The sequence below is a fragment of the Heterodontus francisci genome, chromosome 7, assembly GCF_036365525.1.
Source record: "Heterodontus francisci isolate sHetFra1 chromosome 7, sHetFra1.hap1, whole genome shotgun sequence".
NCBI classification, from domain to species: Eukaryota; Metazoa; Chordata; class Chondrichthyes; order Heterodontiformes; family Heterodontidae; genus Heterodontus; species Heterodontus francisci.
The window spans coordinates 83551126-83568560 of NC_090377.1; the positions used below are offsets into that span (position 1 = coordinate 83551126).

Below are 17435 nucleotides of genomic sequence, written 5' to 3' on the forward strand. Positions count from 1 at the left end.
GTCAGGGGGTGGGGGTGGGCCATGGTTGGGGACAGAGTTTTGGATGGGAAACATGGAAACGTGGAAGTCTAGGTTTCCTCAAATGCTATGGAGTATTAACTCCACAGTGTACATCTCTTGACGCTGACAGGTTCCCTGCCTGGACATTAGCCTGACTGACAGGCTTGGCTTCAAGTGCAACAGGGAGCACTAGAAGGAGACTGTAGCCCCAGGTAGGTCCAATTTACCACCCTTGGGGTAGGGTGGTCTGATCCTAGGGGTGTGGGGGGATCGATCACTGACCCGGGGGCATTTGTATGAGGGGGTTGATTGATGAGGGAAGCTTTGGGGAGTCAAAGCTACTCCTCCCGGCCCACAAACAATGCTGTGAAAGCACTTAACTCCTCCTCGAAGCTGTCCTCGCCTTGCTTCAGTTTCCGGGTTTCCCGAGGCCTGGGAAATCTGGCTATTCACTGTGAAACCTGCAACACAGGTCAAATCAGAGGCTGCCACCCTCATTAACATACTTAAACTGCCAACCTGCCTCCTGCAAGCTGGTTGGCTGCCTGCCCCTTGTCCCGCCTCCATAAAACCTGAAATTCAGCACATTGAAGCTTGCTTTGAATTTTTCCCAATTTAACCCCCCACCTGCAAACAATCCCATGCTTTTACCATGTTAAAATACACCCCCCCCCCCGCCCCCACTCTCCCTCCACCCCAACTGTCAGCATTGAACATGCTCAGGTCAAATACAGCACCAGTTAGAAGCAGAATAAAGGATTCTCCACTTTTCAGGTGAAGTACAGTACAGATGCATCATAAAGCACTCATTACTGTGCCATACCATTATACCTGTGAACCAACTTCAGTTATACCCAATTGCACCAAGGTGCGAGTTTTAAATTTCCAATCCAAGCCATCCTATAATCACTCAGTAAGATTCAATGACAAATTATTGAAATGTCTGTGCTTTGCTCAACACCTCCAAACTCTGACATTTAAACAGCAGCTCTTCCTATCAACTGTCGAATCCAGCCCTGACTTGTACTGCTGAACTTAAACACATTTGATTTTTTAAAAATCCTATTGGATTGTATTTGATTTTTAAATCAGCACAAGAGCATATATTAAAGTCAGCAAATGGAAGGATGTCTTGCTGTTAGATCGACCACCTCACTGAGTTGAGAGCTTTTTACTAATCCAATTGGTAGTTGACTAAGAGGGGTTCTACAACCACTATGGAGCCATTTGGCCCATTGAGCCCATGCCAGCTGTCTGTAGAGAAATCCAGTCAGTTCCATTCCCCTGCTCCATCCCCATAACCCTGCAAATTTATTTCCATCTAGTGCTCATCCAATTTTCTTTTGAAATCATTGATTATCCCCACTTCCACCACCCTTGGAGGCAATAATTATGCTATTTACAAGGGTTCTCCAGTTTGTCACACAATCAGATTTTGGATTTTATTTTTAAACAAATCTCACAACTAATCTCAAAATGCCATCTACTTCCAGAGTAACACAATATCCAGCAAAAACATAAAACCAGGCATCTTGATGATAAAATGTTCCCACTTCTAAAACAAATACTAATTATATAGCCTGAGGCCTAAATGTCATTTACAAGGGACACACTATATACCCACAGACTTGAGATGCATCTTTACCTCAGATTTTAATTCTTTAAGTGGTTCTAGGAGAACAGCGAAGCACGGCTGTACCTTATAACTGTTAGCTATTCAAAACATAATCACGAGATAAGGAGGCCCAAAAGAAAGAAAGAAAGAAGAAGAATCAACAAACAATTGCTGCTGTCAGGTATGTTCCTAGTGACTGTCAAACTTCAAATGAACTCAGCAGCTCCATGTACAATTCTGGCCCCTTAGGCAACAAGGCATGCAGGTGAAGGCAAGCAAAATGGCAGGGGACGACATTCCCCAGGCTCCCGCAACTTTGTCCCAGACAGGGAAGGCCAAGGAAAGCATTCCTGTCGCAGGCCAAATGAGGTAAAACGTGGTGGCCTCCTAGCAGTGGTCGGGCGGGGTTCCTCCTTCGGGGGCAATCCAGGGTTCCCGGAGGCCCCCCCCACCTTCACCCGCAGCCCCCCACCCCCTCGTCCGGGCCTGTCTGAATGGGCCCGGTGACCCCAACTCCACTTACCTCTCCCGGGGTCTCCTTCTTTCTTCCGTGCTGCCTTGGAGGTTCCATACAATAAATCATGGTCAACCATCAGAAGAGGCTGGAAAAGGTTGTGCTGAAATGATTTTATGAGGCCAGGAGGAACAGGAGTTACCCCATTTCCTCCACCCCACACCCACTCCCACCACCCACCCCTCCCCACACCCCTGGGATTTCACAAGAATAACGTGGACAGCTTTCCAAGACTGGGTCACTAGATATTACCAATGCATAGCTGCCTCAGAACATCCTTTTGGCACCCATTACATATTGCGTGGTTTTCAAAATGGGCATGGCCTTCTGCAGCTGGCCAGTCAGCACATGAACACAAGAAATAGGAGCAGAAGTAGACCATATGGCCCATCAAGTTTGCTCCGCCGTTCAATATGATCATGGCTGATCTTGGGCTTCAAATCCACTTTCCTGCCCGCTTCCCTTATCCCTTGATTCACTGAGAGACCAAAAATCTATCTATCTATCCCAGCCTTAAATGAATTCAATGATGGAGCAAACACAACCCTCTGGAGCAGCAAATTCCAAAGATTCACAACCCTTTGAGTGTAGTAATTTCTCCTCATCTCAGTTCTGAATGATTGGCCCCTTATCCTTATCCTGTGCCCTCGTGTTCTAGATTCCCTGACCAGTGGAAACAATCTCTCAGCTTCTACCCTATCAAGCCCTTTCAGAATGTTGTATGTCTCAATTAGATCGCCTCTCATTCTTCTAAACTCCATAGAATATAGGCCCAATTTACTCAGTCTCTCATCATAGGACAATCCCCTCATCCCAGTGACCAATTTAGTAAATCTTCCCTGCACTGCCTCCAGTGCAAGTATATCCTTTCTTAAATGTGGAGATCAAAACTGCACACAGTATTCCAGGTGCGGTCTCACCAAAGCCCTGTACAATTTTAGTAACACTTCTTTATTCCTGTATTCCAATCCCATTGCAATAAAGGCCAACATGCCATTTGCCTTCCTAATAGCCTGCTGCACCTACATGTTAACTTTGTGCATTCCTTGTACGAGTACCCCAAGTCTCTCTGAATATCAACACTTACCAGTTTCACACCTTTTAGAAAATATTCTGCTTTTCTATTTTTACGACCAAAGTGAACAACTTCACACTTCCCTACATTATACTCCATTTGCCATCTTGTTGTCCACTCACTTAGCCTGTTTATATCTCTTTGCAGCCTCTCTATGTACTCCCTGCAATTTACCTTTCCAACAAACTTTGTATCATCAGCCAACTTAGATACACTACTCTCTGTCTCTTCATCCAAGTCATTAATATAGACTGTAAATAGCTGAGGTCCCAGCACTGATCCTTGCGGCACCCCACTATTCATTGCCTGCCAACTTGAAAATGCCTCATTTATGCCCACTCTCTGCTTCCTGTCTGTTAACCAATCCTCTATCCACGCTAATATATCACCCCCAACACCATGAGCCCTTATCTTGCCTATTAATGTTTTATGTGGCACCTTATCGAATGCCTTTTGGAAATCCAGGTATACTACATCTACTGGTTCCTCTTTAACTATCCTACAAGTTACATCCTCAAAAAACTTTGTCAATAAATTTGTCAAACAGGATCTCCCTTTAGTAAAACCATGCTGACTTGTTCTAATCATACTATGCCTTTCCAAGTGCAATATTAAGACTTCGTTAATAATAGTTTCCAGCATCTTCCCAATGACTGATGTTAGACTAACTGGCCTGCAGTTCCCTGTTTCCTCTCTACCTCCTTTCTTGAAAAGTGGTGTAACATCTGTACACTCTGATGGCAGCTCAATAGTTAATTCTGTCCCACCCTGTTGGCAAATTTTACATTGTCACTAATTGTTAGAGACTGAACATCACCTAATTAAATAATAATCTTACTTCCGTCTTCACATTACCAAAGTGCATGATTTCGGCGTCATTCCAGAGAAACTAAGCAATAGCCTTGATGCTTCATTTTTCAAGTAGTCACTCTCTAATGGGATTATATAAACTAGGGTCAAGGAAATTAAAATTAACCAACATATTGGGATCTAATAAAGCATGAAATTTAAGCTCCACAAAAATTAAACTTTTACAGCAGTGCTCACAAGTTACTCTGCACCTGAAGCACTGAACACATTTGCCCTTTGCTGCCTGACCCAGCTTCACCAAGTACTTGTGATGTGTTTTTAATGATTAACAAACTATTAAGCTATCCCATGAAAGCAGTCTGGAATCATTTTCATTGCAGAAGAAGCTGTATAGCATTTGGTTGCAGTGATCTATTTAAGTTGCCTTGTATATTAAGAACCTCTTTCTGTGTTTCCCAATGGCTTGCTGTATAGCTAGCTTGTGTGGTTCTGCACTACACAGATTTGATCTGTGGTTTGTGCATTTAGCTAGCCTCAGCTGGGATGATATTTAGGATATTACCATGAACACAATGGGGGTAAAATGGGTCTTGTGCAGTATTGCAAAATAGGCAAGAAGTAATTTACAGCTCCTTTTACACTTTGCTCGATTTACTTGTCTGCTGATTTAAATGAAAAAGATTAGGTGGCTGTGAACAGAGATGCAGATTCACTATTGTTCACGTTGCGGTATCCCGAAAGACCAGTTTCACCCCCAATGTCTCTGGGCTGAGGTAGGAGGAAAGCAGCCAGGATTCTCACCTCCTATCAAATGACTTCTGCTGGTGAGTGCAATTGTGTGGACTTCAGGAGAGGACAGAGTTGGGCTCAGTTGTGAAGCCCTCCTTTCTCCATCAGCTGGCATTGGCTATCTAAGCTCCCAATAAGCATGTGAGATAAGGTACTGAAAGGCTGTTGATACTTGTGGTATTTTACTCCAGCAAGAATCGTCCCTTCAGGTGAGGGAAATAAATTGAAAAGGTGACCGTCCTTCAACAGTTAAAGGGAACAATGACATCTTCACAGATTATTATAGGTTATCTTGGGTATTGGATGCTCTTATGGCTCTAAAGGGCACAATCTGCTGGAGGCAATCATACTTTAAGAGGTTCATATTTGTAAGAATAGAATGATTAGATACAAAATGAAAATCACCCTCACACACCTTGAATTGCCAGCTCTTTCCATTTCTCTTTGTTTTGCTGAATGATGTCCATCCAGTTCAATTTAAAGCATTTTAGGTCCACAGTAGATATGGAATACTCTGTGGAACAACCTCCATCTGATGGTACACTCCTTACACTGTGTCTTCTGGTCGAATCTGTAGTGGTTCCCACTCCAATACTGGTAATACTTTAACGACACAAAAATCATTCATGCTAATTACCAAGATATAATTTGTGGCATATTACTCAATAACACAGAAACCTTTTAAACCTTAGTTAATTATTTAAAAAAGATGACTAATACTAGTCTATATGAAGACATGTTAAAAGTGGGTCCCCTTTACTATTAGCTTCTGTAATCAAAAATATATCTATTCAATATTTTTAAAAAACTATTTCCTTTCTCTGGTTCTTGTTTTTCTCATCATTGCCCAGTTCTGTCCTACTTTCTTGGTCCCTTGATTTCTGTTTTTTTTTAATTAAAACTTGCTTCTCATCCAGATTTTATTATTATTTCTATTTTAGTTCTTCTTTTCTATTTGTAGTATAATTTAATTTCTCTTTTGAACTTTTGTTTTCTGATACTCTCTAACATTTTCTCCAGTTTCTTTCTGTATTTCATGTTCTCTTTATTTTTCTACTAGCTCATGTCTCAATTTTCCTGCCATTATTTATGCTTATCTTATTGTTCCACTATTCTTTCAGCTCTATCCTTCTTCGGTTTATGGTTATGTTCCTATGACTTGTTAGCTCTGGCCTTTGACTGTCCAGTTCTTCCCTGTGAAATGCCACCAAAGCCACAGCTCTGATCTTTTGATATGCCTGTGTGATGCCCCGTAAAGACATATCATATTCCTAACTTTCAAGATATCCAATGTGGACTCTTTGAAATTGTCTTTTCCTTTAAAAAGGTGTGCAATGTGCTGAAAAGATGGCTGCAAAATATCAGATGACCTGGCCTGTGTATTCAAAAACTGCCTCACTGTCTCAAAAGGACAAAAAGATACATTCCAGGCAAAGAGGTGTCAACTACACCCATCCTGAAACCATCAAGAATGGGTTTCCTCTGAGACAACACCCCCTCCCCACCCCTCAGGATGAATGTCTTATGACAAAATCAGGATGAATAGGAGTCAAGTAGCCATATCATAACAGAGTGGTACTTATCCAGCTATCAATAGATAGTCATGGATTTCACATCCTGGTCCATTGTGTGGTCACACCAATGGAGAAGGCCATGAGTCAACTAACAGAAACTCTAATGTGATAGATTTTTACCTCTGGAGAGGGAGGGGAGATCAAGCCAACACCACAGAAAGCAGTCTAGCCAAAGGCTGTGAGATTGGACTGGCACAAAGAAGAAGCCCTGCTAATTCTATACTTCAACATGCTGCAGCAGAGAACTTGAAGTGATCACCAGTTCCAGTCTGAAGTCTGAACCACCAGAAATCTACAACACCCCAATAGACTACAAACACCGAGGCCTGTAACTTTAAAAGAGTCTGTCCTCCTTTGAAAACTCAGCAGATTTACTGTAAACCATGAACACTATCTCACTTAAAACCACTTACCCTTTTCTCTGTATCTATTTATCTATCTTTCTGTATGTGTGTGTGAGTGAATGTGTGCGTGGGTGAGACTGTGGGAATTGTGTAAAAATAAAGTCATTTTTTTACCCCACAAGAAAATCTATCATTTGTATATTTATTTGACTCTAAAAAAAACACTCAGCGATTAACTCAACATTTTAACAAAACACGATTGTGGTCAGTTGGGAGGTGAACAGTGCGAACCACTCACATCCCTTACCACCTGTCTGTAACACCTGCCTTGTCCCCTCTATCTCTCACCCATCCTCACAATCTCTCAGCTCTGTCCTGGTGACTGTCGACTAAGCTGATCTGACCTGTTGGTTAAGCATTGTCTCTTTCTGTAATCTATTAGCCAAGCATGGCGCTGTTCCTTTGATCTGCCAAGCTCAGGCCTTCATCATCTGGGTGCATTATATCCACAATCCTCCATTGAGTCTTAGTATTTCCTGACTGTTTCTATTATTCCCTTCACTCTGCCCTTTCCATCTGCCAATTCTATTGGGTTCTGTTTCCCATCTCTGTTTTTGAAACCTCCTGAGTCTGTGTGTCTTTGTCCACAACCATGTAAGCTCTGATCTCTGTATTTCTCTCTATGTCATGGAAAATTGCACACTGAGCAAAATACAAATTATACAGCTGTACCAATCATTTATTATATGCAAGTAGACTGATTAAAATAGGAACTGTCAGTGGAAATTTAAATAACTTTCAAAGAGATGAAATAAATGCAGAAATTCAAACCAGGAGCGGCATATAATTTAGGTAATTTGAAAATCCAATACAGAAAGCTGGCTAAAGAACTGTAACATTAAAGCTGGAAGATGATGAGGAATAAGCATGTCACAACTTTGGTATGAACTGGCAAAGTGTTATTTCAAAAGTGCTTTTAATAAACATTTATGTATTTATCCACAAAATGACTAAAAGCACTGGTGAACTTTCGTAAGGCACATCACAAATTAAATTGGGAAACTCCATAAAGGAACCACTAGGTGGTGGTATATCATAAATTAAAGACAAGTGCTTTAGCATGCAACAGAAAGTTGAAAAGCTCAGCAGCGTTCAAATGGTTATCTTTTCATCCTGTATTTCTATGTTTATGAGTGTACTAAGGAACAACATCACACAATAAAGTATATTGTTGTATTTCCATTACATAGTACTAATACTTAACAGCAGAAAACAACAGAATATTACATTTGTGAAAATTTCACTAACTGCTCACTTCATACTTTCTGCACATTCTGCTATATTCTAAGTGGAGGACCCACCACCTGTGGTTAACTAAAGAAGTTAAGGAAAGCATCAAACTTAAGGATAAAGAATACAATTGCGCAAAGATGAGTGGCAGGTCATTTGATTGGTCAGAATATAAAGAGTGGCAGAGAATGATTCAAAGGTTAATCAGGAGAAAGAAATCAGACTATGAGAGGGAGCTAGCTAACAATGTAAAAATGGATAGCAAGAGTTTCTACAGGTATTTAAAAAGGAAAAGAGTAAGTAAAGTGAGTGTTGGTCCTCTAGAGAGTGAGAATAGGGAGTGAATAGCAGATAATAAGGAAATGGCAGATGAAATGAATGAAATATTTTGCTTCTGGCTTCACTATAGAGGATACAAAAAACATTCCAGTAATAGCTGTAAATCAGGACATGGAAGGAAGAGAGGAACTTGGTGGAATTACAATCACTAGGGAAGCGGTACTGAGCAAACTGATGGAGCTGCGGGCTGACAAGTCCCTAAGTTCTGATGGGTTTCTCCTAAAAAGAGGTAGCCAATGAGGTAGTAGATGCATTGATGTTAATTTATCAAAATTCGCTAGATTCTGGAAAGGTTCCATCAGACTGGAAAGTAGCAAATATAACGCCTCTATTCAAGAAGGGTGGGAGGCAGAAAACAGGTAACTATAGGCTAATTAGCTTGACATCTGTCGTGGGGAACATGTTAGAATCAATTATTAAGGAGGCTATAGCTGGGCACTTAGAAAAACTCAAGGTAATCGGGAATAGTCAGCATGGTTTTGTGAAAGGGAAATCATGTTTAACCAATTTATTGGAGTTCTTTGAAGGAGTAACATGCGCTGTGGATAAAGGGGAGCCCGTTGATGTACTGTACTTGGATTTCCAGAAGGCATTTGACAAGGTGCCATATAAAAGGTTATTGCGCAAAGTAGGAGCTCATGGTGCACGGGGTAACATATTAGCATGGATAGAAGATTGGCTGGCTGGAAGAAAACAGAGTGTATTCATAAATGGGTCCTTTTCCGAGTAGCAGGATGTGACAAGGGAGTCCCGCAGGGGTCTATGCTGGGGCCTCAAATTTTTACAATTTATATCAATGACTTAGATGAAGGGAGTGATGGCACGGTAGCTAAATTTGCAGATGACACAAAGATAGGCAGGAAAGTATGTTGTGAAGAGGACATAAGGAGGTTGCAGACCGATATAGATGCGTTTAGTGAGTGAGCAAAAATCTGGCGGATGGACTATAACGTGGGAAAATGTGAAGTTGTTCATTTTGGCAGGAAGAATAAACAAGCAGAGTATTACTTAAATGGAGAATGATTGCAGAATTCCAGGGTGCAGAGGGATCTAGGTGTTCTAGTGCATGAGTCACAAAAGGTTAGTATGCAGGTACAGCAAGTAATAAGGAAGGCTAATGGAATGCTATCCTTTATTATGATAGGAATTGAAAATAAAAGTAAGGATGTTATGCTTCAGTTATACAAGGCATTGGTGAGATCAAATCTCGAATACTGTGTGCAGTTTTGGTCTCCTTATTTAAGGAAGGATGTAAATGCGTTGGAGGCGGTTCAGAGGAGGTTTAATAGACTGATACCTGGAATGAGCGGATTGTCTTATGAGGAAAGGTTGGACGGACTGGGCTTGTTTTCACGGGAGTTTAGAAGAGAGAGAAAAGACTTGATTGAAGTATGTAAGATCCTGAACGGTCTTGACAAGGCGGATGTGAAAATGATGTTTCCTCTTGTGGGTGAGTCCAGGACTAGGGGGCACTGTTTTAAAATGAAGGGTCACCCTTTTACGACAAATTTAAGAGAAATTTTTTCTCTCAGAGGGTTATGCAACTTTTGAACTCTCTGCCTCAGAAGGTGGTGGAGGCGGGGTCATCGAATATTTTTAAGGTGGAGGTAGATCAGCCATGATCTTATTGAATGGTGGAGCAGGCTCGAGGGGCCAAATGGCCTACTTCTGCTCCTAATTCGTATGTATGTTCGTATTTGGACACTTCAAATAACCTATAAAACTAACCAACAGTGAGAGTATTATATGATTACAAAAAAAGTAAAATCCTTCAAAAACTACATAAATCTCTCTACACCTCAGAAAACTCCTGTAGCCCAAAAGTAAACCTTCTAAATTTAAGAATCGTATGAGAAAAAACAAAGACCTTGCTTTTAACCTAATGCACCCAGAAAAAAATGGGGCATATTTGGGACAATATACACCCCACCTGACTTACAATTCCATTGAAGTCAATGGAGTGTAAAAGCAGGCAGGAATAAATACGACAACAAATGAACGCACTGCCTTCCCATCAGGTGCGCTAGATAGAACAAAGCTATAATATAGAGGTGGCTCGAGTCATTCTGGCCCAAATTGCTGTCATTGCCCAGGCAAGATTCTTCTTTTTCTGTTATAACTGAAAATCTTAAGCAATTTCCCTCACAATAATCTGTACAGGCACTATTCATGCAAATATAAACAATCTGCATGAACAGCACTAACTTATATGTTAATCCATCAAACAAAAAAAGTTGAGTAAAACTCAGCAAGTTACTTGGTTAGTTAAGTCCTCAAAATTTAACAATGAACTGACGAGGAAATGTTGCAGTGAATTATTATCCATTAAGAAAGCTAAGATTTACAGAACGCAGAGCTGATCTGTGCTCTGTATGGGGTGAGCTGATCTGTCAGGTAATGCCACAATTAGTTTCACTACCCCTGGGCTAGGGAGAGGAAAAAACAAGATTAAATTTCCTGCATCTGATCCCTATCCGGGGAGTTCTGCTAAACTCTGCAGATACATTGATGCTGGGTTTGTGGATGTTGTTCCCAGTCAAATAGCCTCCTGGAATTCATTGTATAGACTCACACATGGAAAATACCCACAATGGTGTGGTAGCAGATGTGCAGTAGATATGTTGGCAAGAGTCAGTGGATATTAAATTGGATAACCCCAGAAAACAGGTGCAAGGATCGTGATGTGTGATTAACCCATGCCTGTTCACTGCAATACAGGTAGGACGTCAAATTTGTGCTGCCTGCTGTGTTAAATAATTACTGCATGCAACCAGTGCTCCCCACTCTGTTCATTGACTGCATGCATCAGCAGGAAGCCCCTATATCGCAAGTGCCGAGTGCCACCTAAAGCCAACCTGCACCTCTTAAAGGGAAGGTGCATTGCGGATACTGGAGCTGGTAACAGTATTTTGTTATGAACATTGGACTTTATAACATGATTATGTTTTAAAAATAGTGATTTAGAAAAGTTTAAGTTGGAGTTTGGAAGGTCAGGTGACCTCACATCCACTCTGTGAAAGGACAAGTCAGAAGTCTTGGTTACCAAGACAACAGAGAACACAGACAAAGACTTTTTTTGGAAAAAAAAACAGAAACTGTAGGGTAACACCTGAAGAACAATGGGTTTTATCCTCCCAGACACTTAGGTTGTAAACAAGGGGGTCACTGATTCTGAAGATGTAAAGTACCAAGCAGCTGTTAACACCCGAAAACATTGGAAAGCCAAAGTGGCTCTGTGAAACCAGACTTCTGGACTCTGCACATTGGAACAGGTCAATAAGCTATTGACTTCTGAATCCAGATAAATTTAATGGATTTTCTGGAGGCAGACAGGCTGTAAGAGAAGAAACCAGCAGTGGCAGCCTCAAGAGCGAGAGAGAGAGAGGAGACACCTGCTCTTGGAAGCCTGATACAATAAAAGGCTGCGAAGACTTGAATATGTTTTGAAAGTTGAACCTTGGGGACAAATAGAAGACCAGCAGGATCACCAGGCAACATTTATTCATGGACATCCGGGTCAAAAGTGCTCAAAAAAGTGAGCAAAGAGGACATTGACTTTGAGAAAGGTCTGGGAGATCCAACCCATTGCTTCTGGTAGATCCAACCTATTGCTACAGGGAGGAGTTTGGGGCTTTAAATTGCAAAGGATTTTGCCATCAAAAAGGATTGTGTAAAGTACAAGTGAGTTGTGAGTTTTCAAGTGTTTTAATAAGTAAAGAAGATACCTTTCTTTGTAATCTGGGGTATCAGCAACTTACAAAGTACTATTCAGTTAATGGGGATTTCTTTTAGGATAGTTGTCATAACAAAAGTCTTAAAATGTGAAATCTTGTGTAATTCTTTAAATTGGTCTGTGGGTTAATATCTCGTATTTTTAATGTTAACAATCTCACTGAGCTCATAATAAATTGGGGACTCGGACCAGCAACACAAATTCAGAGGCTGTAAAACAGGTAGATTGGAATTTGTGAGAATTTAAATGAACAAGATTTCACAATTACTTTTGCTGTACTCAAAAGGAGAAGTCAGCCTATCTACTTTTAATGCTCTAGTCTTTGTGTAGAAAGATTTGACTCTCAATGATTAACACAGTTAACAGTGATGCATTAATGGCTGTAGCAGAGCAAGTGGGGGGGTTAGTTTAAAATCAAAAGCCAAAAAAGACAGAAATTGTTGAAGTGTTGGCTCAGCATTTTAACCTTGAGAAAGATCCTGGGAGCTCTCAGATTGAGTTAGCTAGAATTCAGCTACAAATGACGCAACTGGAAAAAGAAGAAAGGGAAAAAGACAATTTCAAATTGCACTGGGAAAGTTTGAATTCACAGAGAAAGAAAAAGGAAGAGAGTTACAAAGAGAAAGACAAGCCTGGAAATTTGCCCTGGACAGAGAAAAGCTTAGATTACATGAACAGGTAGTGACAGGAAGGTTTGAGGATGAATCTAATTTAACTCCTGCCTTTGAGTTGCCAAGGAATATTCGCTTAGCACCTAAATTCAGTGAGGAAGGAGTTGAAATGTACTCTGTGTCCTTTGAAAAAATTGCTACAAAGTTGCAATGGCCGAAGGAAAGTTGGACAATTTTATTGAAAAGACTATTAGTAGGAAAACCTTTAGTGGTATATTCAACACTTTTGGAGGAACAGTCAAGTGATTATGAAGAGGTTAAAACAGTAGTTTTCAATGCTTATGAGTTGGTAGCAGAGGCTTACAGGCAAAAATTCAGGAATTTAAAAAAAACAGGGTCAGAAATTTATGGAATTTGCTAAAGAGAAGGAAATGATATTTGATCATTGGTATTGGTCCATGAAGATTGAACAAGCCTTAGGGAAGTAATCCTATTGGAGGAATTTAAAAGTAGTATTCTTTTAAGAATAAGGTCCCATCTGGAAGAACAAAAGTTGGGAAAATAAGGAATGCCACAGAACTGGCAGATAATTGCAAATTCACCCACAAAAGCAGTAGTTACAGGCCTTAGTGTGGTAATTTTCAAAGGAGTTAGAAAAATAGGAGGGTGGATATTGAGAAGAGATTCAGGCTTTGGCGATGTTGGACAAGGAACAGAAGTGTTCTCCCTTGTGTGCTAATTTATTAAGTCAGGTCCCTGATGCTCAGTGTTTGGTTTCCCCATACTTGTCAGATGAGGCAGGTAAGCCGATTGTGTTGCTTAGAGATACAGGGGCAATTCAGTCATTAAATGATAGCAAAGGATATAGATTTTCCCCCATACAGTGCTATGAATGCAAAAGTCATGCTGCGGGGCATTGAGGTGGTGGTTGGGGGGGTGGGGGGGGGAGTGGTTCCATTGCATAAGGTTAACTTACAATGTGATTTAGTCACTGGCCCAGTAACAGTGGGAATCATCCTACATTTACATATTGAAGGGGTGGTTTTGTTATGAGGGAATGACTTAGCTGGGTATAAGGTGTTGGCATCTCCAGTAATTTCGGAAAAGCCAGTTGATGTTGCTGAGACTGAAGTTTTGCAGGTGGAATTTCCTGGAATATTCCCAGATTGTGTAGTGAAAAGATCCTAGGTTCATAAGATCAAGCAAGATGAGAAGGATTCAGTGGTTGTGGAGGACAATTCCGGTGTTCGGTTGCTGAATTATTTTTTCAAGGATTAGGATGGGGATGTTGGTGGAAAAGGCTCCAAGGCTAGCAATGGTAAATTCTTTAGCAGATCATCTTTGATTGAAGCCCAACAGACAGACCCTGACTTAAGAAGTTTGTTTTAAACAGCGTGTTCTGAGGCAGAAGCTGAAAAGATCCCCAAGTGCTATGATATTAAGAATAACATTCTGATGAGAAAGTGGAGATCTCCCCTGAGGCCCGCTGATGAGGATTGGGCTATCGTTCATTGGTTGTTGTTTCCCTGGGGTACCATAGTGAAATTTTGAGAATTGCCCATGAGATCTTGGTGACAGGTCATGTGGGTGTTGGAAAGACTCAGGCCAGGATAAGATTGCATTTTTATTGGCCAGACTTGCAAAAGGATCTGGTTGAATTTTGCAAAACTTGTCATACATGTCAGGTAGTTGGGAAGCCACAGCCTTCAATTAAGCCAACTCCATTAATACCAATAACTGCTTTTGATGAACCGTTTCGTAGTGTTCTTGTGGATTGTGTCAGACCCTTACCCACAACGAAGTCAGGTCACAAGTTTCTCCTAACTATCATGGAATTGTCCACTAGGTTTCCAGAGGCAATATCTTTGAGAAAGATCACAGCAAAAGTTCTGATTGAGGAGTTAATTCAGTTTTTCACTAAATATGGATTGCCAAAAGAAATTCAGGGCTGGATTTTACTTCCCCCCCCCCCGATGTCAGGACTCATGGCGGGAGAGGCCCGTCATGCTGCCGGACACTGGGAAGGCCCGGCCCCATATTGCCAGCGGTGGCAAGGCCTTGTGGTGGCACCACCCACCCCGCAGCTCGGCAACGGGAGCCAAATTTACATATTGAAAAAATACAAATGGAGGAATTAATGACTTACCCTCTCCTATCGTCCATACCACTCCGATATTGTTGCCAGTGGCCGGCACTACCACGCCTTTGGATCTCCATCCCGAGATCCGAGGTGTAACACTGGTGGGGTGGTGGTGCAGGTACGTATTTCAGTGCGGGAGGTGGGGGAGCGGGGTCAAACGCTTCCGATTGGTGTAGGGGATGGTGGGAAGGAATAAAGATTAAAGTTTGTGAACCTTGGAGGTGGAAGGTTTTGAGGTGGGGGGAAGAGGACAAAGAATTAAATGTATAATTGTTGGGGGGGGAGGTGCGTGGGAGAGGATCTAGATTAATAAATTTTATTTTTTACAACACATTTCCCTTTAAAAATTTAAATAACAATGCAGGGCTCAAAGCCCTTTAAAATGGCATCGCCGCCTGCGCAGTGGTGCCTGACGCCGTTGCCAGGGACAGATGGTCACCTGCCCCCTCCACATCATCGGTGGGGAGTGGGGGGCAGTCCACCCCAGCCATTTAAATGAGCCACCGTGGTGAATATCACGTTGGCTTTGTGACATCTAATCGGCGCAGGTGGACTGCCATTTCAAGCTTGTAAAATCCAGCCCTCAGTCAGCCCAGGGGTCAAATTTCATGTTAGGAATATTTCAAGCGGTCATGAGTAATTTGGGAGTGAAACAGCTCAAATCATCCGCTTATCATCCACAGTCACAAGGTGTTTTGAAAGGTATTACCAAACCCTAAAAAATATGATTGTTTTGAGTATTCTTATGATTGAGATAAGGGGATATAATTTTTATTATTTGCCACACCAAATGAGTCCACTGATTTCAGTCCATTTGAAATGATCTATGGGCATTTTGAAAAATTCTTTACATGGGATGTGGACACTGCTGGCAAGGCCAGCATTTGTTATTCATTCTTAATTGCCCCTTGAGAAGGTGCTGGTGAGCTGCTTTCTTGAACTGTTGCAGCCCATCTGGTGTGGGTACGCCTATACTGCTGTTAGGGAAGGAGTTCAAGGATTTTGACCCAGCGACAGTGAAGGAATGGCGATACAGTTCCAAGACAGGATGGTGTGTGGCTTGGAGGGGAACTTGCAGATAGTGGGATTCCCATGCATCTGATGCTCTTGTCCTTCTAAGGTGGTAGAGTCGCAGCTTTGGAAGGTGCTGTTGAAGGAACCTTGGTGAGTTGCTAAATGCATCTTGTATATAGTACACGCTGCTGCCACTGTGCATCGGTGGTGGAGGAAGTGAATGTTGAATGTGGTGGATAGAGTGCCAATCAAGTGGGCTGCTTGGTCCTGGATGGTATCAAGCTTCTTGAGTGTTGTTGGAGTGCACTCATCTAGGGAAATGGAAAGTATTCCAACACACTCCTGACTTGTGCCTTGTAGATGGTGGACAGGCATTGGGGAGACAGGAGGTGAGTTACTCGCCGCAGAATTCCCAGCTTCTGACCTGCTCTTGTAGCCATGGTATTTATATGGCTAATCCAGTTCAGTTTCTGGTCAATGGTAACCCCCAGGATGTTGATAGTGGGGGATTCAACAATGGTAATGCCATTGAATGTCAAGGGGCGATGGTTGGATTTTCTCTTGTTTGAGATGGCCATTGCCTGGCACTTGTGTGGTGTCTATGTAACTTGTCACTTATCAGCCCAAACCTGAATGTTGTCCATGTCTTGCTGCATATGGACATGGACTGCTTCAGTATCTGAGGAGTAGAGAATGGTGCTGGACATTGTACAATCAATGGATTGCCACCTGGGGGATTGGCAGTGGCTCATTGGTGATGACAGCAATTATATTCCCACCACTGCCATTCCATCAGCGCACCTGCTGTTGCCTGTCAGCAAACCAAACCAGACTACTGCCGCTCAGAGCGAAGTGGCGCAAGCTAAAGCCAGGCTTTCTAGATCCCTCAAGGTCATACTGCAAGGCCACCTGCAGTCTCCTCAATTGAAGGTCAGCAGCCTTTCACCAGCCACTGGGGAAGCACCTCGTAGGAGCACCAAGAGAGGCAAAGGTACATGGATGATTATTTTATTTATCAATTTTGATCAGAATGTGGATTTCTTTGGTCAGCTTTTATTTTTCCAGTGTGGGAAAGAGAACAATATGATGGTCAATGGCAGAAGAAAGGTAAAGCGTGTGGATTGCGGTTGAATGGCAAGTGTGGTTGAGGTTACTGGTATTCATGAATCATTTGATCACGCGGAGCATGAGCAGAAAGGGGCTGTCTACATTGTATCCTTCCTTCCCCTTCATGTTCCTTCACTTCTTCCTCTTCCACTTACGTAAGGAAAAAAGAACTAGGAGCAAGATTAAAAGCAAAATACTGCGGATGCTGGAAATCTGAAACAAAAACAAGAAATGCTGGAATCACTCAGCAGGTCTGGCAGCATCTGTGGTAAGAGAAGCAAGAGAAGCTTCTCTTTCCACAGATGCTGCCAGACCTGCTGAGTGATTCCAGCATTTCTTGTTTTTGTAGGAGCAAGATTAGGCCATTTAGCCCTTCAAGCCTGCTCCGCCACTCAACAAGATCATGGCTGATCTTCTACCTCAACTCCACCTTCCTGCACTATCCCCATGTCAACCTCTGTCTTGAATATATTCAGCAAC

At 42.0% G+C, this 17435-nt stretch overlaps 1 protein-coding gene across 7 annotated transcripts in view; it reads right to left on the reverse strand.

Annotated features, from left to right (window-relative positions):
* pde1a (phosphodiesterase 1A, calmodulin-dependent) overlaps window positions 1-17435 on the reverse strand; it is a 615382-nt gene that overhangs the window by 40295 nt on the left and 557652 nt on the right. For 4 of the 7 annotated variants that reach the window (XR_010975386.1, XM_068035559.1, XM_068035558.1 and 1 more), the window contains one exon: window positions 5219-5406. Coding sequence is in view for 6 of the 7 variants with exons in the window: in XM_068035559.1 (XP_067891660.1) it covers window positions 5219-5406 (188 nt within the window). In the remaining variant the exon portion in view is untranslated. Of the gene's footprint in view, window positions 1-381; window positions 462-4042; window positions 4155-5218; window positions 5407-17435 lie in introns of those variants that run through there. The other 3 variants (XM_068035560.1, XM_068035561.1, XM_068035562.1) reach the window with 2 other exon arrangements.